Genomic DNA, 26,516 nt, shown 5'->3' with positions numbered 1-26,516 from the left:
AGAGTTTTATTTAATATAATATGATTTTGTAATGTGTCATTTAATATAATTCAAAAAAAATTAAAGGAATCTAAGTACTGTCAACCTTTGTGCTTCAAGATGCATATATTTGTTCAGACATTTAAGTCTTGTCCAACTCTTAATGACCCCATTTGGGGTTTTCTTGGGACAATATACTAGATGATTCGCCATGTCCTTCTCCAGCTCATTTTACAGATGAAGAAACTAAGGCAAACAGGTAAATGACTTGCCAGGTCACATTGACTCTAAAGGTACCTCTTTATCACCTCTGCCATACTTCTTGAAATCAACATGCAAATAAAATGAAAATGCTCTTCTTAGCATGACAAACTCCCATATCCTTTTCCCACAAATTCTGAAGTGAATTCATTTGAACAAGGCATGAAATATACTCATTTATAATGTTTCCCTCTTCCTTTCTTTTCTCTAAATAATCTGAAACCAGAAATTCTAGCAGAAGCGTTGGAGGAGGTAGAACTAGAAGCTGAGGAGCATGAGATGGTGGAATCTGAGCAGGGAGTAATTGAAGAAGAATCTGAAACTACAGGAGAAGCTGAGGGTGTTGAAGGTGAGGATGAGGTAGATTAGATCATATTTAATATTGTTTCATTACCTTTACCCACATTTTCAGCTCCTGTCTAATCTCATTCTCTTACATGAGATTTACTGTTGTATCTGAGGAACATAGGGTCCATTATACCCAGAGATAGCAATGCACAGACCAATCTATCTTTCCTCAGAGTCTTCAGGAAGAGAATTTTTCCAGGGCTGACCTGGATACCCAAACTCCTGCTCACTATCTCCTCCACCTAGTTCAAACTTTTGTTGATTTAATCAATAGGTAGAAAAGGGAGAGTTAATCCTGTCTTCATAATCTAATGAGGTACTAAGCAGGGGTACTTAAATTATTGTTAACCAAAGTGTTAAATCTAGGTAGGCAAAGAGAATAAAGGATTCCCTTTTTACAAGTGTAAACTCAGAAAGAGAACCAAGAATTTCCTTTCACAATCCCCCCTCCCCGCCCCATTCTTTGGGAGACTAATCTCCCCAATGAATCATTTAACATAATCACCTAAAGATTTTCTAACTATAGGTACATACAATATTGTACCTTCTAAAAGGAAACTACAATAGTTAGAGATAAGAGGGAAATAAGAGAGAAAGAGAGAGCAAACCAATGTTTGGTAGGTGCATTGACAATAAGCCAATTAGGGGACATTCCCCTTTGGCATAAGAGTTTACATTCAGAATAAATGTGTTACTTCCCCAACCCAGAGTTGAATCAATTATATTCCAAGGTTCATTCAGGGTCTTCTGATGCTGTGGAGGTTTCTTCAGGCATCTTCTTGGCACCTTCTTCAAACAATTCATCTTCTAGATTCAGAGTTATTGAGCTCCTTTTCCTGAAATGTTTTTTTTTAATTTTTTAAATCTTGGGTTTTATGAGAATTATATAGTATTGATTCTAAGATGGAAGTTAAGGGTTTAAAAAATTCAGAAGGCTACATTCCCTTTGTATGTGAGGGATACATGTTAGATTATGTTATTAGATCTCTTCCATTAGATCTCTCCCCTTTTGGAGACCACTCTTAAGTTTAGAGCTAAGAGAAAATAGCATCAGCATGTCTACATGTATTTTCTAGGCCACTGCCAAGCTCTGGCAATTACAGCACCTTCTTTCCTTTTATTTCTTTCAATGGCTAAGCAAATTAAAAGAGTGGCCTGCCTAGCAGTTGTAATTCGGACATCACTAAGAAATGCTTGGCATTACATTTTTGGATGATGAAGTGTGAAGTCCATACTGACATGATCTCTGACTAAGGCTATGGACATCATCATTATCATCATCAGAGCTAGCACTGATGTCATGGTTTAAGGTTTGCAAAGTACAGAACATGTCATCTTATTTTATCCTCTCAACAACCCTAGGAAATCAGTTCTATAATTATCCCCATTTTACAGGTAGGAAACTGAAGCAGACTGGTTGAGTGACTTACACAAGATTACACAGCTAGTAAGTATAGGAGGTTGAATTTGAACATGTCTTTCTGATTCCAGGTCCATAATTCTGTCTACTGTATTATACTTAGAGTATATGAATTAAGACCTGACTAGGTTTGAAGGCCCATCAGGTAAATTTGCTTTAAGTATCAGAAAGGTTAGGAAAATAAGAGCTATGCCAATAATTATGCAGGATTCCTTAAGAGCACACAAAGATCATTATTGATTGGGAAAGGAGATAAAAGTATTTTGTATTAGAGAAGAGTTTGGCTAGCAGATTTTATAAAGTTGAAGTAAGGATTTTGTAAGGGTTAAATTAGGAATTTGACGAGAGCAGCTTTTAATAATTTAAGTTTTAATGGGAATATAGTAGAGTTGTAAATTAATATCATCCCTTTAAGCCAGAGAGAAGAAAACTTCTAAAACTTCTAGCAGCTCTTAACAATTCACAATTTAGTTTAATTAAAATAGATATAGTAAAAAAATATAGTAAAATGAATATAGTAAAGGAGAGAAATATAGCAAAGAGGTAGAGGAAGAAAATTTCTGAATGTCTATACGAGTTATCCTATAACTATAACTACTACCTAAAACTGCCTATATCTACCTATAACTGCCAATAACTACTGTTAAGTCCAGCTGATCACCCTTCAGCTCAGTTCACAAGGCAGAATCAATATACACACACACACACACACACACACACACACACACACACACACACACACCTAACCACCAACTAATCACCAACCCATACCACCAACAACCAACCCCCAATGACCAACTAACACCCAGCGGCCAACATCCCCTTAACTGCCAGCCCTAACTGTCAGCAACCAACTCCTTTTATAACCTTTTCCCACTTCACTTCCTGTCTCTATGGTCTGGCTAATTCCTACACATCTCCATGGTAAGAGGACTTCCAGGTCCCTAGTTAAATTTAAAAAGGAATAAAGAATTCCTTTTTACAATTTGTACACTATTGGGATTTCATTATTAAGCATCAGTTGGGTCTTGAATGCTACATCTTTCTCCAAATACTGCCTATTACTCTAGTTTACATCTTGCATCACTTGCTCTCTTAGATGAAAACGATATGGTGGGACAACAAAGTGACTTGGTGTTTTGGAACCCAGGCCTAGACATGGGAGGTTCCTATTTGGCCTCAGACACTTCCTAGCTGTGTGACTCAAGGCAAGTCTTGAGTCTAGCTCTTACTGCTCTTCTGCCTTGGAACCAATATATAATATTGATTCTAAGATGGAAGGGAAGGGCTAAAAAAAAAAAAAAGCCAACATGGCTCTGTTATAAGCAGAAATTAACTGAGGCTCACAAAATCGGAAGTTGCTCATGTTAATATTGGGATGATCTTATAAATATTAAGTGTAAGAAAACAGAAATAGCATAATGTTAAATTTGCCTTACACATACACAATATCAGCTGAAGAATAGTCTTTTGTTACTATGAAGCACCTGACTCAGGATGAGAACTACAGACACATTCTAAAAGGTATGCTAGAAGCTGACTTCTATTTATGATTATCATCAGATTGTTTATCTGATATGATATCATATTATATCATATCACCTTGTTTCTAGAAAGACCAAAGTAATTATGATATTACTGAGATGTATTTTACAAATAAGAAAGATGGAGCCAAGAGAGGATCAACATACCCTTTTCACGTTCTCTATATAACTTTCTACTTTGTGTGTGTGTAACCTTGGCTTCATGGAGCCTGGAGCATTCTGCAAGAGACTCTCCTGGTTGAACGAGAGGATGCTGACATGATGCTGCATGCCTGTGTGAAGGATAGTTGGTGCAAGAGCTTTGGGAGAGGAGAGACTTTCCACATTTCCTTCTTCAAGAGAAAACATACATAGACCAGGCTGATGGGTTGTTTAGATAGGACTGACACCTCTGGTTTTAGGGTTGTTGATCCTTTTTTGGGGCTGCTTATCTACCTTTGGTGTCTACCTCTCACCCAATTCTCCCCTGTGGGTCCAAAAAGCTGTTGCATGTGCAGTGGTCACACCCTGTCAAAGCCATTTAAGCAGATAGGCTAAACCATGTTGAGGAATTAAGGAGTTGTTTTCTTTGGTGAATTTTTATATCTTTTCCCATTGTTTTTTGTGTTTCCTTTACCAAGATGTTAACACTTATTTTTAATAATTCTCTCACTTCTTTTCCCAATTTTTTCTTCTACCTCTCATTTTATTTATTAAATCCTTTTTTAAGCTCTTTAGGAGTTCTTTTTGGTCTTTACACCATTTCACATTTTTCTTTGAGGCTTCACATATAGCTATTTTGATGTTATTATTCTCTTCTGAGTTTATATTTTGATCTTCCTTATGACCATAGTAACTTTATGTGTCAGGTTCTTTTTTGCTTATTTTTTGCTTATTTTTCCAGCTTGTTTCATGACTTTTAATTTGATGTTAATGTTGGGCTTAGCTCTTGGGGTGGAGGGAGCACTGTTCTAAGCTTCTTGTGCTGGAGGCCCAGGGGCCTGGATGCTGGCCTGAGCTGAGTATGTGTGTAGCAGGGGAGGAACGGAACCTTGCTGCTGACTTCCTGAGACTTGGCTTGTTCCTGGCTTACCTTGACAGTGCCAGTGTCAGATTTTATTCTTTTCTTACCCCAGTAAAAAAGACCTTTCCTACTTCTAAGTTCTAAAGACCTTCTAAGTTGTCCTCAGATGGCTCCATCTTTTTGCTGGTTTTGCTGCATCAAAATTCATCTTGAAGTGGTTGCTGAGAGATAAATCTGGGAGAACTTAGGGAGTTCATGCCTTACTGCCCCCTCAAGTAATATGATTTTAACAAACTCAGTAAGGTCTTGGCTACAATCCTTGTCAATCCTCTCCATCCTTGGGTTCTATAACTCTGCTGAGCCTGGCACATAGTAGATACTTAACAAATGCTTATTAACTCTCTGACTGAATTTCTGTATCACATTACTAGCTAATATTGACCTTGAGTTGTACTAACAACAACAACTGCTATTTCATCATATCTCCCCCATATTGTATTTTTGAAGCTAATTTTTGAGGGGGGAGTCTGAGATGCTTTTTTGTTGGTGTATCCTGCAACCTGGATCCTCAAGTTGCCTGTGCCCTAGTACAGAGTCTGGCCCAGTAGCAGGAAGGTTGGCCTGCCCTTTTCTTTTTGCAGTTTTGCTTCCACTTCCCCCTTTATAGTATGGAAATCTACTCTTTCTGCCTCCCTTTCATGTTGTGTTCAGTGGGAAAGCCCCCTCACTCATCCTGCTTTGACTCCTATCCTTTTAAGGCACCTTTTAAAAATTGGTTTGGAAGGATAGTCAGAGCAGTTTCAGGCTTTCACTGCTACTAAGGCACCATCTTGAACCCCAGGTTTAGAACAATACATATAGCTTGATCACATTTCTTCTTATTTGACTCGGCCCATCATTCTTCTCTGTTAAGAATATTATATGACTTTTGATTTTATCATCCAATATATATGATAACCCTCCTATTTTTTATTTTTAATATTTTGTTTTTTTAGAAAAATTTTCCATGGTTACATGATTCTTGTTTTTACTTTCCCCTTCACTCCCCTTTAACCCCCACCATATCCAACACACATTTCCATTGGTTTTAACATGTGTGATCAATCAAAAATTATTTACATATTATTGATAGTTGCATTGGTGTGGTTGTTTAGTGTCACATCCCCAACCATGTCTGCATCAACCCATGTGTTCAAGCGGTTGTTTTTCTTCTGTGTTTCCACTCCTGCAGTTCTTTCTCTGAATGTGGGTAGCATTCTTTTCCATAAATTCCTCAGAATTGTCTTGGGTCATTGCATTGCTGCTAGTACAGAAGTCCATTACATTCAATTTTACCACAGTGTATCAGCCTCTGTGTACAATGTTCTCCTGGTTCTGCTCCTTTCACTCTGCATCAATTCCTGGAGGTCTTTCCATTTCACATAGAATTCCTCCAGTTTATTATTCCTTTGAGCACAGTAGTATTCCATCATCAGCATATACCACAATTTGTTCAGCCATTCCCCAATTGAAGAACATCCCTTCGTTTTCCAGTTTTTTGCCACCACAAAAAGCACAGCTATGAGTATTTTTGTACAAATCTGTTTATCTATGATATCTTTGGGGTACAAACCCAGCAATGCTATGGCTGTATCGAAGGGTAGGCAGCCTTTTAGAGCTCTTTGGGCATAGTTCCAAATTGCCATCCAGAATGGTTAGATTAGTTCACGACTCCACCAGCAATGTATTAATGTCCCAATTTGGCCACATCCCCTCCAACATTCTTTACTCTCCCCTGCTATCATTTTAGCCAGTCTGCTAGGTGTGAGATGGTACCTCAGAGTTGTTTTCACTTGCATTTCTCTAATTGTTAGAGATTTAGAATACTTTCTCAAGTGCTTATTGATACTTTTGATTTCTTTATCTGAAAACTGCCTTATTCATGTCCCTTGCCCATTTATGAATTGGGGAATGGCTTGATTTTTTTATACAATTGATTTAACTCCTTGTATATTTGAGTAATTAGACCTCTGTCAGAATTTTTTGTTATAAAGATTTTTTCCCAGTTTGTTGTCTCCCTTCTGATTTTGGTTGCATTGCTTTTGTTTGTACAAAAACTTTTTAATGTAATATAATCAAAATTATTTATTTTACATTTTGTAGTTTTTTCTAACTCTTGCTTGGTTTTAAAATTTTCCATTTCCCATAGATCTGACAGGTATACTATTCTATGTTCACCTAATTTTCTTATAGTTTCCTTCTTATTCGCCCACTCTGAATTTATCTTGGTGTAGGGTGTGAAATGTTCATCTAAACCTAATTTCTCCCATATTATTTTCCAATTTTCCCAACAGTTTTTGTCAAATAGTGGATTTTTGCCCCAAAAGTTGGGCTCTTTGAGTTTATCATAGAGTAAGTGCTGACGTCACTTACTCCAAGTCTATTCCACTGTTCCTCCCTTCTGTCTCTTAGCCAGTACCATATTGTTTTGATGACTGCTGCTTTATAGTATAGTTTAATATCTGGTACTACTAGGCCACCTTCCTTCACGTTTTTTTTTTCATTATTTCCCTTGATATTCTTGATCTTTTGTTCTTCCAAATGAACTTTGTTATAGTTTTTTTTAATTCAGGAAAAAAAGTTTTTTGGTAGTTTGATAGGTAGGGCACTAAATAGGTAAATTAATTTGGGTAGAATGGCCATTTTTATTATGTTAGCTCATCCTACCCATGAGCAATCAATGTTTTTCCAATTGTTTAGATCTAGTTTTAATTGTTTGGAAAGTATTTTGTAGTTGTATTCGTGTAATTCCTGTGTTTGTTTTGGTAGACAGATTCCTAAGTATTTTTTATTGTCTAAGGTGATTTTAAATGGTGTTTCTCTTTCTACCTCTTGCTGCTGTGATGTGTTGGAAATATATGGAAATGCTGATGATTTATGTGCATTCATTTTGTATCCTGCAACTTTGCTAAATTTGTTGATTGGTTTCTATTAGCTTTTTAGTTGATTCTCTAGGATTTTTTAAGTAGACCAACCTATCATCTGCAAAGAGTGATAGCTTAGTCTCCTCATTACCTATTTTAATACCTTCAATTTCCTTTTCTTCTCTAATTGCTACTGCTAGTGTTTCTAGTACTATGTTAAATAATAGAGGTGATAGTGGGCATCCTTGTTTCACTGCTGATCTTATTGGGAAGGCTTCTAATTTATCCCCATTGCATATGATGCTTGTCGATGGTTTTAGATATATACTGTTTATTATTTTTAGGAAAGGTCCTTCTATTCCTATACTTTCTAGTGTTTTCAAAAGGAATGGATGTTGTATTTTGCAAAGACTTTTCAGCATCGATTGAGATAATCATATGGTTTTTGTTGGTTTGCTTGTTGATATGGTCAATTATGTGAATGGTTTTCCTGATATTGAACCATCCTTGCATTCCTAGTATAAATCCCACCTGATCGTAATGAATAACCTTTGCTGGAGTCTTTTTGCTAGTATTCTGTTTAAGATTTTTGCATCTATGTTCATTAAGGAGATTGGTCTGTAGTTTTCTTTCTCTGTTTTTGATCTACCTGGCTTTGGGATCAGTACCATATTTGTATCTTAAAAGGAATTTGGTAGAACTCCTTCTTTGCTTATTATGTCAAATAGTTTGTATAGTATTGGAATTAGTTGTTCTTTGAAGATTTGATAGAATTCACTTGTGAATCCATCAGGCCCTGGGGATTTTTTCTTAGGGAGTTCTTTGATGGCTTGTTCAATTTGTTTTTCTGATATGGGATTATTTAGGTATCCTATTTCTTCTACTGTTAATCTAGGCAATTTATATTTTTGTAAATATTCTTCCATGTCACCTAGATTGCTATATTTATTCTCATATAATTGGGCAAAATAGTTTTTAATGATTACCTTGATTTCCTCTTCATTAGAGGTGAGGTCTCCCTTTTCCTATTTGATACTGATGATTTGGTTTTCTTCTTAACTTATTTTAATTAGATTGACCAGTATTTTGTCTATGTTGTCTGGTTTTTTTTCAAAGTACCAGCTTCTAGTCTTATTTATTAATTCAATAGTTCTTTTACTTTCAATTCTATTGATTTCTCTTTTAATTTTTATAATCTCCAAATTGGTGTTTAGCTGGGGATTTTTAATTTGTTCCCTTTCTAGTTTTTTAATTTGCATGCCCAGTTAATTGATCTTTGCCTTCTTTAATTTGTTAATATATGGACTCAAGGATATAAATTTCCCCCTGAGTACTGCCTTAGCTGCATTCCACAGAGTTAGGCAGGATGTCTCATCATCGTCATTCTCTTTAATGAAATTATTGATTGTTTCTATGATTTCTTCTTTAACTGGTTTTGGTGAATCATATTATTTAATTTCCAATTAGTTTTTTATTTGCCTGTCCAGGTGCCCTTACTAATTATTATTTTTATTGCATTATGATCTGAGAAGGTTACATTTATTATTTCTGCTCTTTTGCATTTGTTTGCAATGTTTCTATGCCCTATTACATGGTCAATCTTTGTGAATGTACCATGTGCAGCTGAAAAGAAGGTGTATTCCTTTTTGTCCCAATTTGTTTTTCTCCACATATCAATTAAATCTAATTTTTCTAGGACTTCATTCACCTCTCCTACCTCTTTCTTATTTATTTTTTGGTTTGATTTATCTAGATCTGAAAGAGGAATATTTAGATCTTCCACTAGTATGGTTTTACTATCTATTTCCTTCTTGAGCTCTGCCAGTTTCTCCTTTAGGAATTTGGATGCTATACCATTTGGTGTATACATGTTGAGCACTGTTATTTCCTCATTGTCTATACTGCCTTTTATCAGGATGTAATAACCTTCCCTGTCTTTTTTAATCATATCTATTTTTACTTTGGCTTTGTCAGAAATCATGATCACCACTCCTGCCTTCTTTTTCTCATTTGAAGCCCAAAATGTTTTGCTCAAGCCCTTAACCTTAAATTTGTGTATGTCCACCTGCCTCAATTGTGTTTCTTGTAGACAACATATGGTAAGATTTTGGTTTCTAATCCACTCTGCTATTTGCTTTTGTTTTATGGGCAAGTTCATCCCATTCACATTCAGAGTTATAATTATCAGTTGTGTATTCCCCAACATTTTGGTATCCTCTCCTAGTTCTACCCCTCCTTCTTACACTATTTCATTTTAAACCAGTGGTTTGTTTTAGAATAGTCCCCCTTGCCCCTCCCTTGATTTATTTCCCTTTCTACCCCTCTCTTATTATTCCCCTCTTTTTATTTTTTAAGGCCTAATGAATTCCCTCCCTTCTTTCTTCCCCTCCCTTTTTTTGACCTCCCCACTCCCCTGCTCCCCTTGGTTGATCCCTTCTGACTTTCTCAAAGGGGTTAGATCTAATTCTATATCCCAATGGATATAGCTACTCTTCCCTCTCAGGGTTAATTTGCTGAGAGTAAGGTTTAAATATTATCTCTTAATGCTCTCTTCCTCTCCTTTTTATAATAGTATTGATTCCCTCCCCTTCCCATGCTCTCTTTGTGTGGATAGAATATCTTATTTTTCTTATTCATTCAAGTTTCTCTTGATGCCATCTACTATTCACCCTCCCTCTTTTTTTCCTGCCCCATCTCATCTTAGACCATTTAGTGCTCCAACCTCTCCCTATGAATAATTCTTCTAATTACTATAATAGTGGATACAGTTTTTGAAAATTACACATAACATTTCTCCATTATAGGAATACAAATAATTTGATCTTATTAAGGCCCTTAAAGGGATAAATTTATGAATAAGAATTTTCTTTCTTTTCCCTCTGTTTCTTATTTATCTTTTCCTGTTTCTCTTGTTTTTTTGTGTTTGTATATCTAACTTTCCATTAATCCTGGTCTTCTCTGTGAAAACACTTGGAAATCTTCTATCTTGTTGAATGCCCATACTTTCCCCAGAAGTTTTGATGGGTAGGTGATCCTTGGTTGTAGACTCAGTTCTCTTGCCTTTCTGAATATCATATTTCAAGCCTTGTGGTCTTTTAGTGTGGAGGCTGCCAGGTCCTGTGTGATCCTGATTGGTGCTCCTTGATATCTGAATTGTCTCTTTCTGGCTTCTTGTAATATTTTTTCTTTTACTTGGAAGCTTTTGAATTTGGCTATTATATTTTTGGGGGTTGTCTTTTGTTATATTGAATCTCTGGGAGCTTAAAGATCACCTTTGATTGACAAATAAGTCAGTTGGATGGAATGTTCCCAGGGAAGTCATGAGAAAGGCAGGAGGAGGGCAGTTGCGAACCCTGAGCAGAAGTTCTGGGTCTTTGACCTGTGCTGAGGCTGGAGATTGGTGGATCCTGGTCTTGGAGTGAGAGGGTGCAAACATCTCTCTGCAAACTCTTCCTGTACTTGAGATACCATCCAACCTGTACCTGACCACCACCTTGGTGTCTACTGCCCCTAGATATTAGGAGTTTCATCATCTAGGTATCTAGGTTTCCCAGGGCCTGGGAGGGATCTGGGAAGTGGGCAGGAGACGAAGAAGAGGATGGAAAGGGTGGAAATAACTCAACTGTAAGGCTGAAGATCTATTGAAGAAGAAGTCAAAGATATCCCAGCAGTTTACCTACTCTGGTTTAGTCCTGGCCAGGCTGAACCAGAGGGAAGCTACATTGATTCTTCATCTGCCAGCAGTTGAGATTTTATTAGTAACCATTAGAATACGGTCTCCTATACCACAGTCCTTTACCCATATCCTTCTTGTTTAATATAAAGTTTAAAGTACCTTCCTAAAGCAGTTTCCAAGCTTGTTTTGGGAAGGGAGAAATTGCAGTCAGAATAGCTAAAGAGCCCAAATCAACATATCAATTAACCCCAGGTGGGTCCTGAAGGGATATACCTCTTAGACCTGAAGGATCCTGCCTGGGCAACTGTTATAAGGGAGAAGGGTCATCTTATTTCTCTCTGTACATCAATTTACCATCTCAAAAGATCAAGAGACCTCCCATAATTATAACACTTTTCAGGGTCTAGTGTAGAGGGTGATCTATGGATCCTTTCAAAGTCTATATTACCCTCTTATTGTAGAACTTCAGGGCAGTTTTGCTGAATAATTTCTTTTAGTATGGAGTCCAAATTTCTATTAATTTCTGCTTTTTCAGGAAGACCAATGATTCTCAAATTGTCTCTTCTAGACCTGTTTTCTTGATCTGTCAATTTCTCAGTGAGGTATTTCATGTTTCCTTCTATTTTATCAGTCTTTTGACCTTTTGACAGATAAAGCATTTGTTCTTGCTGTCTTGAGAGATCATTGGCTTCTAATTGCCCAATTCTAGCCTTTAGAGACTGGTTTTCCTTTTCAGTCTGGTTTATCTGGTTCTTCAAGGCTTCCAGCTGGTCATTTCTGGTCTTCAGTTTGCTTATCAATTCATTTGATTTCTGAGCCTCACTTTCCAATTGCGAAACTCTGCCTTTTACACTGTTATTTTCTTGCCAGATCTCTTCCATCTTTCTCATGATCTCAATTTGAACTCTTCAAGATCTTGTGACCCATTTTCATTTTTTGGAGGTTTGGATGTCTTTAATTGTTTGTCCTCCTCAGTTTTGTGGTTTTTTTTTTCTGTGCAGAAGTTACCAAGTGTTTGAGCTTTTTTCTTGGTCTTCTTGTTTATTTCTTGGGTCTTGATTGGCATCATTATGTTTTATCTGCTAGAAGTCTGATTAAGGCAATCTGATTCTCTTTGTATAGAGTTAGGGAGCAGTTTTTTGCCTGAGGCTACTTTGTGAGTCTCTTGGCTTCTCTGGGGACCTTCCTGGGGTCTCTTGTCTAGCTGTTTTCAGGGTCGAGCCCCCATGTTCCTAGCCAGCTGCCCAGAGCTTGGGACTTGGCCCACGCTTGCTCCTCCACCTGAGATTTTCCCCTGAGTCCAAGCATGCTGGGGGCTGCTGCTGCCTCTCTCAGCCCCACTTCTGTGTCCAAGGTCTGAGTTTTCCAGCCACCTGGGATCTCAGGTCTTGCTGCTCTCAGGGGCAAGCTCCTAGTGGTACCAGCTAGCTGCATAGGGGCTAGATTTTGTGCCCCTGCTTGCTCTAACTCTGGAGCTCAGCCTCTGACTCTGGTACTGTGGGTGGGGTGGGGGAGGGTTGATCTGCTCGCATTTTGATGGGAGCTATTTCCCCCACTTATAGTGTGGAAGTGCCCACATCCCATGTACCTTCGATGCTGTGCCCCATTGTGGGGTCCCTTCTTTCATCTGGATTTTGTTTTCTTGTCCTTTGGATGTACTCTATATCTATTGGTAAGGAAAGACAGTCGCCTTGCCTCTACTCTGCCACCATCTTAACCTGGAACCCTGATGTCATTAATTTTTCAACTCAGCTGAATAAATTTTGAAAATTAAAAAGGCTCCATTACTATGAAATGAAATCTAGAGTCAAATTCTAATAAAAATTGGTTCTATCTTGATTCCTAGACAGGGAAGTTTATTATTGAAAATACCAGGAGGGCCTACACAAAAGGGCACATTCATTTCACAGGTTTTTAAGAGGATCAAATGAGAATACATACATAAAGTGCTTTATAAACCTTAAAGAACTGTGTTTTGTTGTTGTTTAGTCATTTCAGTTGCATATAACTCTTTATGATCCCAAGTGAGGTTTTCTTGTGCAGAGATACTAGAATGATTTGCCGTTTCTTTCTCCAGCTCATTTTACATATAAGGAAACTGAGGCCAACAGGATTAAGTGACTTGCCTAGGGACATATAACTAATAAGTATCTGACACTGAATTTGATCTCAAGTCTTGCTAACTTCCGGCACAGCACTCTATCTATCCCCTGTGCCACCTAGCTGCCCAGAATTATTTATTATTATTATCATCATTATTATTATTATACCATGTTCCCACAACATTTGCACAAAAGTCATTATCATAACAATCATAATTGCATCTATTTCCCTAACTAAAATTAATTATGATTTCCAGAATCTGAATTATGAGGGGAAAACTAAATCTAAGAAACTATACATTCTGTGGCTTAGAATGCTTATTGTCATCACAGAGGTGGCTAGATGTCTCAGTGAATAGAAATGTAGTCCTGGGTTCCTATCTGGCCTCAGACACTTCACAGCTGTGTATCTTGGACAAGTCACTTAACCTCAATTGCCTAGCCCTTACAGCAGTTCTACCTTTCAACCGATACATAGGATTGATTCTAAGACATCTAAGGTAAGGGGTTAAAAAAAAAAGAAAAGAAATTATTTGAAAATAGGAAATATCAGTTTGGAAGAAGCCAATCTGGATAGAAGGTAAGGGTTTAAAAAAAAGTTTAAAAAATGCATCAAATTTTTTTCTAGCAAGCTTTCATTGCTTTTTCTAGTCAAAAAATGTTCTCTCTTCCTTACTTTGAACTCATGCAACTTTGTTTTCCCCAATTTAATGGGTTTTTGTTAAGCACCTACTATGTATGAGACATTAAACTAGGGAGTGGGTATAAAAAAATTACAACATAGCCTATGCTCTCAAAGAGATTGCATTCTAGTCAACAAGTCAACAAGCATTAAGTATCATGGGTGCATGGGCTTTCAAGGACTATTCGCACCTCTGATATTAGCTTTTTCTGAACCCTTTTCAGGGCTGCTCATTCACCTTTGGTGTCCACCTGGCACTCAACTGTCCTGTGGCACCACAAAGTGCTAGCATGCACAGCAGCCACACAAAACCATCTTAGTACACAAGCTAAACCAGGCTGAGAGTAACCAACAGGTCTCAAACCAGTCACTGAGTGCCCAAACTGCACCCTCACACTACATGTGACACCACCCCTTCTCCCACCCACCTACCCCAGAGGGGGAGGGAGGAAGCACTCCCATTGGGCTGCTGGGTCACTTAACCCTGGTGCCTCAATTTTCTCATCCATAAAATGAAGTGGAGAAGAAAATGGCAAACAATTCCACCACCTTTGCCAAAAGAGAGAGAGAGAGAGAGAGAGAGAGAGAGAGAGAGAGAGAGAGAGAGAGAGAGAGAGAGAGAGAGAGATCATAAAGAATCAGACAAGACTGAATGGAAAAAAACAAACAAAAAAAAAACTGAGCACCACATTTCGTTCTGTTCTCTGTGTTTTAGTAGTGAGCTTCATTTGTTGCTCTGTAAAGCTCCTGTGTCCTTCTAAACAGGCTAAAAAATTATCATCAAATTGATCCTATTTACTGAAGCAATTTGAATGAGGGCTCTTTTAGGGAATTTTAAAATGAGAAAGAAACTCAGTCAGTTTCTTCGACCCATTACACTTCCCACACTTGGCAACAAAAGAAATCCTCTGCAAATGAGTGATTTTGTGGTAAACCAGCATCTGTTAGAGAGAGGGGAAGAGGTGAAACCCTTAGGCAATAAACTATAATTAATATAGTTTATTATAAAAGCCAGCCCACAATTGATGAATAAACAAAGGATATAAACAGGCAATTTTCAGAGGAAAAAATCCAAACTGTATCAGCAGACAGTTGCCTGAAACTAGAGTAGTTACTAACAGAATCAGTCCTCCTGGAGTGAGAAGAGAGGATCAGCTAGGTAGTCATGATGTAACTTTTAGTAATAAATGATTATAAAACAGTCGGTCGAGATTACTATTATTATTGAAAAAGAAACAACACATACAAGCATTAAGAAATTGTTTTCTTTATTTTTTAATAGCTGCTGCTCTTGGAAAAGAATCATTACGAGAAGAACAAGAAGAATTAGATCCATACAAAGGTTAGATCAAATGCCACACTGTAGTTCTTTCTCCTTTTTTCTTACAAAGAAGCATAGTACATCCTGGATTGTTATCTGTCTTTTAGTTTATTTCTCTAATACCACATGATACACCATTTTTTATAACTACATCGTCTAGGACTTGTATACACACAAAAGTGTTTTTAAATGAGTGGTGCATTTCAATATCATCAAAATGTTTTACTTATTTTGTCCCTCCTTCCTCACAGGAAAAAAAAAGTTAAATGGAAAAAATCATTTCAATTTTTAAAAGCTATTTCTATCTAGAGAAGAGTAAGTTATTAATATGGAAGTGAGTTTTCCCAGGAGGATATGAAGGGAAGAGCCATTTCTACCACAATTCATAGCATCCTATAGTTCTTATTTTTTCTATTAGCAAATCCTAAAACTTGGCTTACTACTAGTACCTCTGTTATAGGTTTCTGGTTGCATATTCCTCTCTAAAGCCAGAGTTTCTGCCACCCCAGCTTTGTCAACAGGAGAGGAAACAGGCTTTTCCAACCCTTATTTTTGGTTTAGCCCCCTAGAAACAACCCACAATCCAATGTCGTCATCATCATAGTCATCTTTGTCTTTGATGGTGATGGTGGTGGTGATTGTGGATGTGGAGTTGAGAATGAAAACAACAGACAAAGGGCAAGAAGGTGGTTCAGTGGATAAAGAGCCAGGCCTGGAAACAGGAGGTCCTGGGTTCAAATGTGATCTCAGACAATTCCTAGCAGTGTGACCCTGGGCAAGTTACTTAACCCCAGTTACTTAGGCCTTACAACTCTTCTGCCTAGAAATCAGTAATGTAAACTAAGATGGGAAGGAAGGAAGGAAGGAAAGAAAAACTCTTAAATCTGATAGTTAATCCTGTTTCTGTATAAAAACATGGAAACTGGGCATTACTTATTCTTATTTTCCTCTCTCTTGTCTCAACCAGCCCTTCTTTCCTGATCCCAACCATTGTTGTCAACTTAGACCCATCCTATCTGAGCTGGATGCAATATAAAATTCTAGGTTTCTAGATTTGGAAAGATGTCTCAGCCCTTCAAGAATCTGCTTTCTTTAATTAACTCAAGATTAAGAGCCCCAGATCTGTCCCAAGTAGGGCCTTTTTTACTTTTCCAGTCTTTTCCCACCTTACTCTACTAAACTGGCTTACTCACTATTTTCAGTTCCCAGCATTCTATCTCTTTGTTTCTTGGTTTTTACACAAAACAATCCAGCAGTCCCATGCCTGAAATGTTCTCCATCTTTACATCTGCTTGTTAACTTTACTAGTTTCTTTCAAAACTCATCTGAACTTGTACCTTCTCCAGGAAGACTATTCTTGTTGTCATTGCCTTCAGTCTGAAGTGAGGGCATATACTCTGCTTATATCTTACCTATACATGACTATTTACATGTTTTCTCCCCAATTCTAATGTGTGCTCCCTGAAGGCAGAGACAATTTTTCCCCTTTCTTTGCATACTCATTGTTTAATGCATAGTTATTAAGTACTAATTAATTAATATTAGTGACACGAAGTTGTTAATAAATGCTCATTGATTTGACTGACTCACTGAACAACTTTCTCTAGCTTTTCAAATGAATGCTTCTCTCAGGCAATATCATGCTTCCAACAAGCCTACTATTGCCTCCCTTGCCAAAGTCCTACTGGCAATATCTACGGAAATCTTTCTTTGCCCCCAATAAAGATCCTTCATTATCTGGCTTCCAAGGACTTCTCTTCAGAATTTTATCCTGCAAGAATTTATAGATATATCCACCTTTCCAAAGTTCTAAATACCACCATCTTGAGAGTCCCGGATCTTACCCAAGAGGAAACTCCCATCTCTACTGTAGCAAGCTGGGGATAAGGACATGATGGAGACTGCCTGCTTTTCTCATGTCTTCCTGGAGCCTTTTCCATCATCAACAACCTGAAAAGGTTGGTCTCTTCCATCTTCTTTTTCAAAGTTGGAAGCCAGAAGTATCCAAAGCATTTTAAAACTTGAAGAAAGTGTCAAAGAAGACTGGGGCTGTCTTACCTCCTCCATCCAGTCCCTCTACCAGTGAGGAGAGAATCCTGTGTCAAGTGGCTTGGGGATTGGGGTTACAAATTCAAGCATTTGTTCATCTCTTGTCATGTACCAGGCACTGTGCTAAGCCCTGAGGATAAAAAGAAAATCAAATTGGAGTTCCCATTCGAATTTGAGAGAGAGAGAGAGAGAGAGAGAGAGAGAGAGAGAGAGAGAGAGAGCGAGCGAGCGAGCAGTAAATAACTTGGTCCATAAAAAATATACACAGATTAAGTAAAAGAGAAGTTGAGTGGGAAAGGCACTATTAGCAGAAAGGATTGGAACAGGCCTCTTACAGAAGGTGGGATTTGGCCTGATTCTTAAAGAAACAGGGGAAGTTAGAGATGGAGATAGAGAGGCAGAATATTCAAGGCCTGGAAGCCAAGCAGGAGACTGAGGTATTGAAAGCAAACCAATGTTGCTGAATCGTGGGAAATGTCAATGGGGAGGAGGGAGTAATATGTAAAAAGCCTGGAAAGGTGGGAAAGAGCTAAGTTATGAAGAGTTTTTGCATACCAAACTGAGAAGTTTCCATTTGAAGCTGGAAGAAGCTGCTGGAACTTACAGGGTCATTGGGAGTAAACATGTCAATTTGTACTAAATTGCTTTGGAAATCTTTTAGTTCTGTAAGCTCAAGCTCTTGTTGTTACTTTAAACCCTTACCTTCTAAGTCTTAGTATTGGTTCTAAGCCAGAAGAGGGCTAGGCCATTAGGTTTAAATGACTTATCCAGAGTCACATAGCTAAGAAGTATCTGAGACCAGATTTGAATCCAGGTCCTCCTGACTCCAGGACTGGCTCTCTATCCACTGGGCTACCTAGCTACCTCCTGTTGTTATTATTTAAAGAAATGAAAATGATTCTATTAGAGTAGCAAAAAGAATTAATTTTGTATTTTTTTCCATTAAGGAATATTGCCTGACTATTCAGAAGAAGACGGTTTCCCCGACATCCCAGAAATGGATCCAATGAAAGAACATCTTAAAATTTTCGCGAATAAGTGGAAAAGCTTAGAGATACTGATTTCTGAGTCTCCTTTGCTTCAGTTATTAAATTTGGAGATTGCGGACAAAACTCCAGAGGAGCTACTTAAGACTGTAGTGGATGCTATGGACAGTAAGTATTGTATTGTTGCTTAGAAATATGTATTTATGTTGCAGAAGGAGCAACATATGTCCTATGAATTTTTTTAAACCCTTACCTTCTGCCTTAGAATCAATACTATGTATTGGTTCCAAGGCAGAAGAGTGGGAAATGTTAAAAGCCTTGCCCAGGTTCACACAGCTAGGGAGGGTCTAAGATCAGATTTGAACCCAGGATTTCCTGTCTCTAGACCTGGCTCTTAATCCACTGAGTCACCCAGCTGCTCCATGTCCTATGAATTTTTAATATTTTTTTAAAAAAAGATTTACATATTCAATAAACACTTGTTACTAGTCTTTTTATCTAGAGAGCATCCTGTTAGGTGTTGGGAGAGGGGCAAGGTTCAGATTAAATAGGTCTTCTTCTCTCTTGTATTTTACAGTCTTTTAAGGGAATAATTAAATTCAATTCTGCAAGCATATATTAAGAGCCAGGTACTGTGCTAAATGGTGGAGATACAAAAAGAGGTAAAAGATGGTCCCTACCCTGAACAAGATTACAATTTAGTTGGTGGGGAGAGGGACAGCATGCAAGCAAATATTTTAAAATGTTTTAAAAATAAGCTATGTACAGGTTGAATAGAAAATAATTAATGGAGGCAGGGCATTGTAATAAAGAGGGATTGGGGAAGACTTCCTGTAGGAGGTGGGATTTTAATTTGGACTTAAAGGAAGTCAGGGAGGCCAATAATCAGAGTGGAAGAGGGAGAGTATTTAAAGCCCAGGGGACAACTAGAGAGAAGTCCAGAGTTAAGAGGTAGGAGAGGGCTGAGTTATGAAGGACTCTAAGACAGAAATAGAGACAGCTGGGGGCAAGCACAATGGATAGAGAATTTGTCTAGAGTCAGGAAGATGTAAGCCTCATACATTCATTAGTTATGTGACCCTGAACAAGTAATTTAACCTGTGGCTGACTCAGTTTCCTCAACTGTAAAATAAAAATAATAATACCTACTTCCCTGGGTTATTGTAAGGACAAAATAGCATATATATGCATATGCATATGCATATATATGTGTGTGTGTGTCTCATATATATAAATATATATGTATATACTCACATAAATATATGAACACAAAAATGTATATGTATGTGTATATGTTTGTATGTATTTGCTATATTTACATAATACTTTGCAAATCTTAAAATCCTATGTAAATGCTAGCTGTTAATATTATATAAATTTACATGATAATAACCTTAAAGAGTTGCAAAACTGAGAACTATGTAAGATCCAAATGGAAGTTTATTACCTACCAGGGATCTCAAGAAGTATAATAATATCCATACTGTCATTAAAAAGAAAATAGTAAGAACATATTTGCAAGCATGGATATTTAGTCCAGAAAAATCAATGACCTTTTCTTGCAAAGAATTTTACTAATCTTGGATTAATGTTAAAACTTCATGATCCCACATTAATGCATTGCTGGTGGAGTTGTGAAATGATACAACCATTCTGGCTAGCAATTTGGAATCATGCTCAAAGGACTATAAAAGAATGCCTGCCCTTTGATCCAGCCTTACCATTGTTGGGTTTGTACCCCAAAGAGATCATAGATAAACAGACTTGTACGAAAATATTTATAGCTGCACTTTTTGTGGTGGCAAAGAACTGGAAAATGAGGGTATGTCCTTCAGTTGAACAAATTGTGGTATATGCGGGTGATGGAATACTATTGTGGTAAAAGGAATAATAAACTGGAGGAGTTCCAGGTGAACTGGAGAGACCTCCAGGAACTGATGCAGAGCAAAAGGAGCAGAACCAGAAGAACATTGTACACAGAGACTGATATACTGTGGTAAAATCGAATGCAATGGACCTCTGTACCAACAGAAAGCAATGACACAGGACAGCTCTGAGGAATTTATGGTAAAGAACGCTACCCACATTCAGAGGAAGGACTGCAGGAGAGGAAACATAGAAGATAAACAATTGCTTGAACTCATGGGTTGAGGCGGACATGATTGGGGATGTAGACTCGAAACTACCACACCAATGCAACTATCAACAATATGGAAATAGGCCCTGAACAAGGACACATGTTACAACCAGTGGAAATGTGCATCGGCCATGGGTGGGGGGAGGTTGGGGGGTGAAGGGGAAAGTAGGGGCATGAAGCATGTAACCACGTTAAAAATGAATATTAATAAATGTTTAAAAAAAAAAACTTCATGATCCCAGAGGGCAGGTAGGTATCTCAGTGGATAGAGAACCAGGCCTGGAGATAAGACATCCTGGGTTCAAACCTGGCTTCAGACATTTCCCAGCTGTGTGACCCTGGGCTAGTCACTTAACCTCCATTGCCTAGCCCTTACTACTCTTCTGCCTTGGAACACAGTATTGATCCTGAGATGGAAGGTGAGGATTAAAAAAATAATAAAACAATGATCCATGTTCTAAGAATTTTTTCTGTAAGGTTCTAAAATAACTACTTATCAGCCATACAAATTCTTTGTCAAGCCTTTATCAGTAAATTTTATTCAAAAATATTTTTCTCTGTTTTTAAAGGAAAAGTTCTTTATTTCTGAGATGATTAGATGGTGACTATTCATTTATATTTCTAGAACCTTTCAAATATGCCGGATGGGAAATGGGTTTGGAAGATTATGATGAAGAAACAGATGATTTTCAAGCTGAGACAGAAGCTGAAGAAGAGATAGAAGAAGCTGAACAAGAACCTGAAGATGAGGATGTAGGAATAATTTTTTTTAAATCACTGATCTTCCTTTGAGGTTCCTTTTGGAGTTACACATTTACCACTCCTCTGCCTTAGAACCTATACTTAGTATGGATTTTTAAAAAAAAATACTGGAGTGGTTTGCCATTTCCTTCTCCCAGCTCATTTTATAGATGAGGGAACTGAGGCAAAGAGAATTAACAGCTAGTAAGTGTCTGGAGCTAGATTTGAACTCACATCCTCCTGACTCCAGGTCCAGAATTCCATCTACTGTATCAGCTAGCTGCCTTGAGAGTAGGCATTTATCTCATGTTAATTGGTTACTTTATACTGGCTTTCCCCAATCCCCGAACTTCACTCCTTCCTTATCTCATCTCAGTAGAATCCATCTCTTCCTTTAAGACTCAGTTCAAACACCATCTTTATGATAAAGCCTTTCCTAATCCATTCAATTGCTAAGCCCTCTCTCCCTAAATACCTCATGCTGGTTCTTATTCCCTCGATATTTATTTTGTATATTTGTGTATATTGAGATTTATATTGTATTGGTATATAATGTGTATATTATTTTTGTATCTATTTTGTATATATACATTGTATATATTTTTATATATACATATTAGATATGTTACATATATTACATATATCATATCTAATATACATTTATATATATAAATATAGCTAATTCTACTCAATTAGAATTGAAGCCCCTTTACAGTAGAGACTGTTTATTTTTTTAATTTCTATCCCCAGTTCCTAGCAAAATATCTATATAGTATGCTGAATGATTGGTTGAAGCAAAATAAGATCTCATCTCTCTTAGACATTGTTTCAAATACTTGATGGGTCTTGTGTTCCCAACTTCGAATCTTGTCTTCTCCATGCTAAACAACCCCAGTTCCTTCTAGGAATCCCTGAATGCCATGTCCTCCAGTTCCCTTATAATTCTGGTTGAACTTTGGGAGATTTAGTAACCCTTTATGGGTCTCTTTTCCCCAGGGCTGGGTGACAGGAGATAAGGGTGAGAAAGAGGGTTCCTTCTAACTAGTTCCCATGATACATACTACCCTCCCACCTGCCTTTTTTTTTTCCTTTCTAGGATGAAGAGAGACTTAAAGAGAGAAGGAGACATTTGGGAGACTCAAAGCACTTTTGTCCAGTATCTCTCCAAGAAAACTTTATGCTATTTCCAGGTCCCCCAGATGATGGAGCTAAGTATCGAGAAAGAGTTTACTATTTTTCAAGTATTGAAGCAAGAGAGAAGTTTTTGGAACTTTCTGAAGACTATGTGGCTCATGATGAACCATTAAAGGTAAATATATATATATACATATACATGTATATATATATGTATATATCATAGTAATAATATATAATATTAATTATATATGATTATATATTAATCATATATAATTAATAATAATCATTAAAGGTAAATATATACATATATACATACATGTATATATGTATATATCATAGTAATAATAGACAGCACTTATCTAGTACTTGAAGGTTTGAAAAGCATTTTATATTTGCTAAATCACTGATCTTCAAAACAACCCAGTGAAGTAGTGGCTATTATTATTATCCCCTTTTTTACAGAGAGGAAACTTAGACAAAGAGAGGACAAGTGACTTACCCACGGTCACACAACAAATAATTAGGAGCAGGATTCAAACTTAGATCTTCCTGATTCCAAATCCCACATTCTATCTACTGTATTACCTTANAGGAGGAGGAGGAGGAGGAGGAGGAGGAGGAGGAGGACGGAACTTCCTACCTTCTTAAACAGCTGACTAAACACAATTTAATCTCTTTTTGATGACTCTGGGTATCCATTATGAGAATTAGTCATTGCATTACATCATTCTCTGGCGATACTTTTTACCTTACACTTAACTGAACTCCTTGTCTACAGCCTCTGCTGAGAGCTGCCCATTCTTCCTCCTGTCCATGTAGTTGTAAACTTCTAATCTACTGTCTCATTTCATTTATTTATTTGGATATTTATATATTCATATGACTGAAGACCTCTTATAAAGAGGTACGTGGCTTTCTGGCAGCTAATTTTTCACATCTGTTCAAGGGTTATTGATTCCCTCCCCTTGCCCCCACTCCATCCCCTTTTGGGTTTATGGCTATATTTCAGATGTTCTAACCATCTGGAAATGTGTTTTCCAGGTAAGTGTGCCTTATTTCTGCAGCATTTAAAATTTCATCCTAAAGTTAATCCAAATAATTTTTGATGATAAAAAGCCCAACCCTAGAAAAGTTCTTGGCATGTCCACTTTTTTAAGGAATTCAAGATTTTTTCCTTATAGATAACAAGACAGTTTCATCCTAATTTTTTTCTTTAGTGGAGATAGCAAACAGCTGGTTGCCTTTTTCTATGTAATAACTTTTTTTCAATCCTTACCTTCTGTTTTAGTAACAACTCTAAGACAAGGCAAGGGCTAGGCAAATGGGGTAAAGTAACTTGCACAGGGTCACAGAGCTAAGAAGTGTCTGAGGTCAAATTTGAACTCAGGTCCTCCTGACTCAAGACCTAGAGCTCTATCCACTGAGCCACCTAGCTACCCTATGATACTCTTGAATATACTTAAAAATTGTTTCCAAATTGCCAGTCTTCTCATTATCCCCTCCACTCCTTTCTTTCTTCTTTCATTTTTTACTTCACCCCTTTCTCAAACATTTATTGACTATTATAAGCAAAGTCCTTGACTAGACACTATAGACCTTACAAAGGAGAATGAAATGTTTCCTGCCTCTAAGAATATCATAATCCAGTAGAAGAAGTGAGGCAGTGCACAGCTAACCTTAAGATCAGACATAATGTGCCATGTGCTATTAGAGAAGTATAAATACTATGAAAGATCAGAGGAAAAAATAAATCTCAAATTTGGGGAATCTGGGAAAGTTTCCCTGAAGAGGTAGCATTTGATATTTGGCCTTGAAGGATGAATAAGATTTAGACAGATGGAGCTCAGGTAAAAAGGGCATTCTTTGAGAAGAGGAAATTATGAGAAAAGATGCAGAAATGGGAAAGCATATATTATTTAGAGAATGGCAAAAGGTCCTTTAGGTTCTTCAGTCAAAATGAGCTCAGTTCCAATCATCTTTTCTTATCTTTTTTAACTTTCAACATTTTAATTGTCTTTATAACATTTCTATACATCCTTCCCTTGTGCTTATGTCCCTCTTAAAATATGGAGACCCAAAGCATTCATTATCAGCACCCCAGAAATATCATATGAGAACAATTTATGAAGAAATGTTAATAGAAGCATATCATATTTCAAAATTAGTCTAAAATTCCATTTTTTCCACCCTTTTCTTCCTTTGCCAGTCTCCTCCATTGAGGATATGCCTTACGGGTCCCCGCGGAGCTGGCAAGACTGTCTGTGCTCGATGGTTAGCTGAAAAATTCGGCATATTTCACATTCAGTATGAAGAATTTCTGCAAGAAAAAATTATGGTCAAGACTGAAAGGAAAGTTGGACCTGAATATGATGAAGAAATTGAGGAAGAAGCCTCTGCCAGACAGGAACTAGAAGAAATTGCAGCTCAGGCGAATGTTAAACTTGATGAAGAAAAAAAAAGACCGGTATTGTAATATCTAAAGTTTAAAGATGACCAACAAATCTGTGGCTTGCATATGTGTTTCTTGAGCATACACAGAGTGTAAAAAGATATTTGATGTTTTATAATAGCTTTTCATCTGGCCAAAAATTATCATGACACACAGCTTGCACTTTGAGGTGCACACATACTGACCCAACCAGAGGGAATGTTAAATGCCAATGTGAACATAATTACAGCTAAAGTTAACATAATTTATCCTGACTAGTTTAAGATTGTTTGCTGCCTTTTGCAAGGGACTCTATGGGAGACAAGGTAATATTAGTTCAGTCTTCTTGTTCATAGACTATAAGATCTTTGAATAATGATATTCTGTGTTTTTTGTAGTTTACCAAGACCCCCATAAACTATTTCTGCATGTGATCAATTGCCATTACAAATCATTAATTCAAAACTATAAGTAGGGGCAGCCAGGTGACTCAGTGGATAGATAGCCCTGCTTGGAGACGAGACATCCTGAGTTCAAATCTGGTTTCAAACTCTTCCTAGCTGGGTGACCCTAGGCAAGTCACTTAACCCCATTGCCTAGCCCTTGGCACTCTTCTGCTTTGGATCCAATATTTAGTATTGATTCCAAGACACAAGATAAGGGTTTTTAAAAATTAATTTAATTAATTTCTTGCTATTAATTGATTAATATTGAGAAATTAAATATTATTTTAAATGGCCTGTTTTTAATTGGCTCCAGGTATGTGTCTATTTGTAAGATTTACAGTTTCACTCAGAAAGACAAATTTACATAGACCTAAAACTGACTTAGGAAGATAGTAAAATCTCACACATTTGATTCCAGCAGGCACATAGATTTATAAGGTGATCACATTATGAAACAAGTTACACCAGCCATTTGTCAAAAGAATTGATGCTAGGGGCAGCTGGGTAGCTCAGTGGAGTGAGAGTCAGGCCTAGAGACAGGAGGTCCTAGGTTCAAACCCGGCCTCAGCCACTTCCCAGCTGTGTGACCCTGGGCAGGTCACTTGACCCCCATTGCCCACCCTTACCAATCTTCCACCTATGAGACAATACACCGAAGTACAAGGGTTAAAAAAAAAAAAAAAGAATTGATGCTAGTCATTTATAGTCATAATTTATAGTCATGAGTGTAAGCTAAGTAGCATGATGGATAGAGCACCAGACCTGAAATCAGGAGGACCTGGGTTCAAATCTGGCCTCTGACATTTCCCAGCTGTGTGACCCTAGACTTGACTCCAATTGTCTACCCCTTACCATTCTTCTATCTTGGAACTTACACTTAGTATCAATTCTAAGATAGAAAATAAAGGTTTGAAAATAAATTATAGTCACAGTTTTGCAACGATGCTAGCCATTGCTACATTGTAGATTTTGACCATACTGATTATTGGCGCAAAGTCAATCAAATTTTTCAACATTTTCACAAACCCCACTATGACAGTGGCTTGAGAGAAATGGGAGCCTTCTTAAAATTTTATTTACTCTTCATTAATGTGGGTTTATCAAGCTTTTTCCCTATTTGTTTGGATTTGGTTTCCAGAATAAAGAACTTGTGTTAACTGATGAGGAAGAAGCAATTAAATCAAGCCTCATGGATAGTGAAGCATTGCCACCAGAAATAATGGATATCTATCTCAGTGAATGGTGGCTTAAAGAACCAATACGGTAATTTTAATTTTCTAATTTTTTTATTATTTCCATTTTATTACTTAAAGCTTAACAAAGATTTCACATTAATATTCAAACTTCTTTTCA

The 26,516-nt window shown here is 37.2% G+C and overlaps 1 protein-coding gene across 1 annotated transcript in view; it reads left to right on the top strand.

The window, feature by feature from the left end:
* Positions 1 to 26,516, top strand: part of AK9 (adenylate kinase 9) — a 170,258-nt gene that overhangs the window by 65,474 nt on the left and 78,268 nt on the right. Inside the window, exons 19-24 of the mRNA XM_044675407.1 lie at positions 467 to 589; positions 18,236 to 18,442; positions 21,037 to 21,164; positions 22,258 to 22,461; positions 24,496 to 24,753; positions 26,302 to 26,426. Coding sequence (XP_044531342.1) covers positions 467 to 589; positions 18,236 to 18,442; positions 21,037 to 21,164; positions 22,258 to 22,461; positions 24,496 to 24,753; positions 26,302 to 26,426 — 1,045 coding nt within the window. The remainder of the gene's footprint in view (positions 1 to 466; positions 590 to 18,235; positions 18,443 to 21,036; positions 21,165 to 22,257; positions 22,462 to 24,495; positions 24,754 to 26,301; positions 26,427 to 26,516) is intronic.

This window comes from Gracilinanus agilis, chromosome 4 (assembly GCF_016433145.1).
Source record: "Gracilinanus agilis isolate LMUSP501 chromosome 4, AgileGrace, whole genome shotgun sequence".
Lineage (NCBI taxonomy): Eukaryota > Metazoa > Chordata > Mammalia > Didelphimorphia > Didelphidae > Gracilinanus > Gracilinanus agilis.
This window is presented reverse-complemented; position numbering and strand designations above follow the sequence as displayed.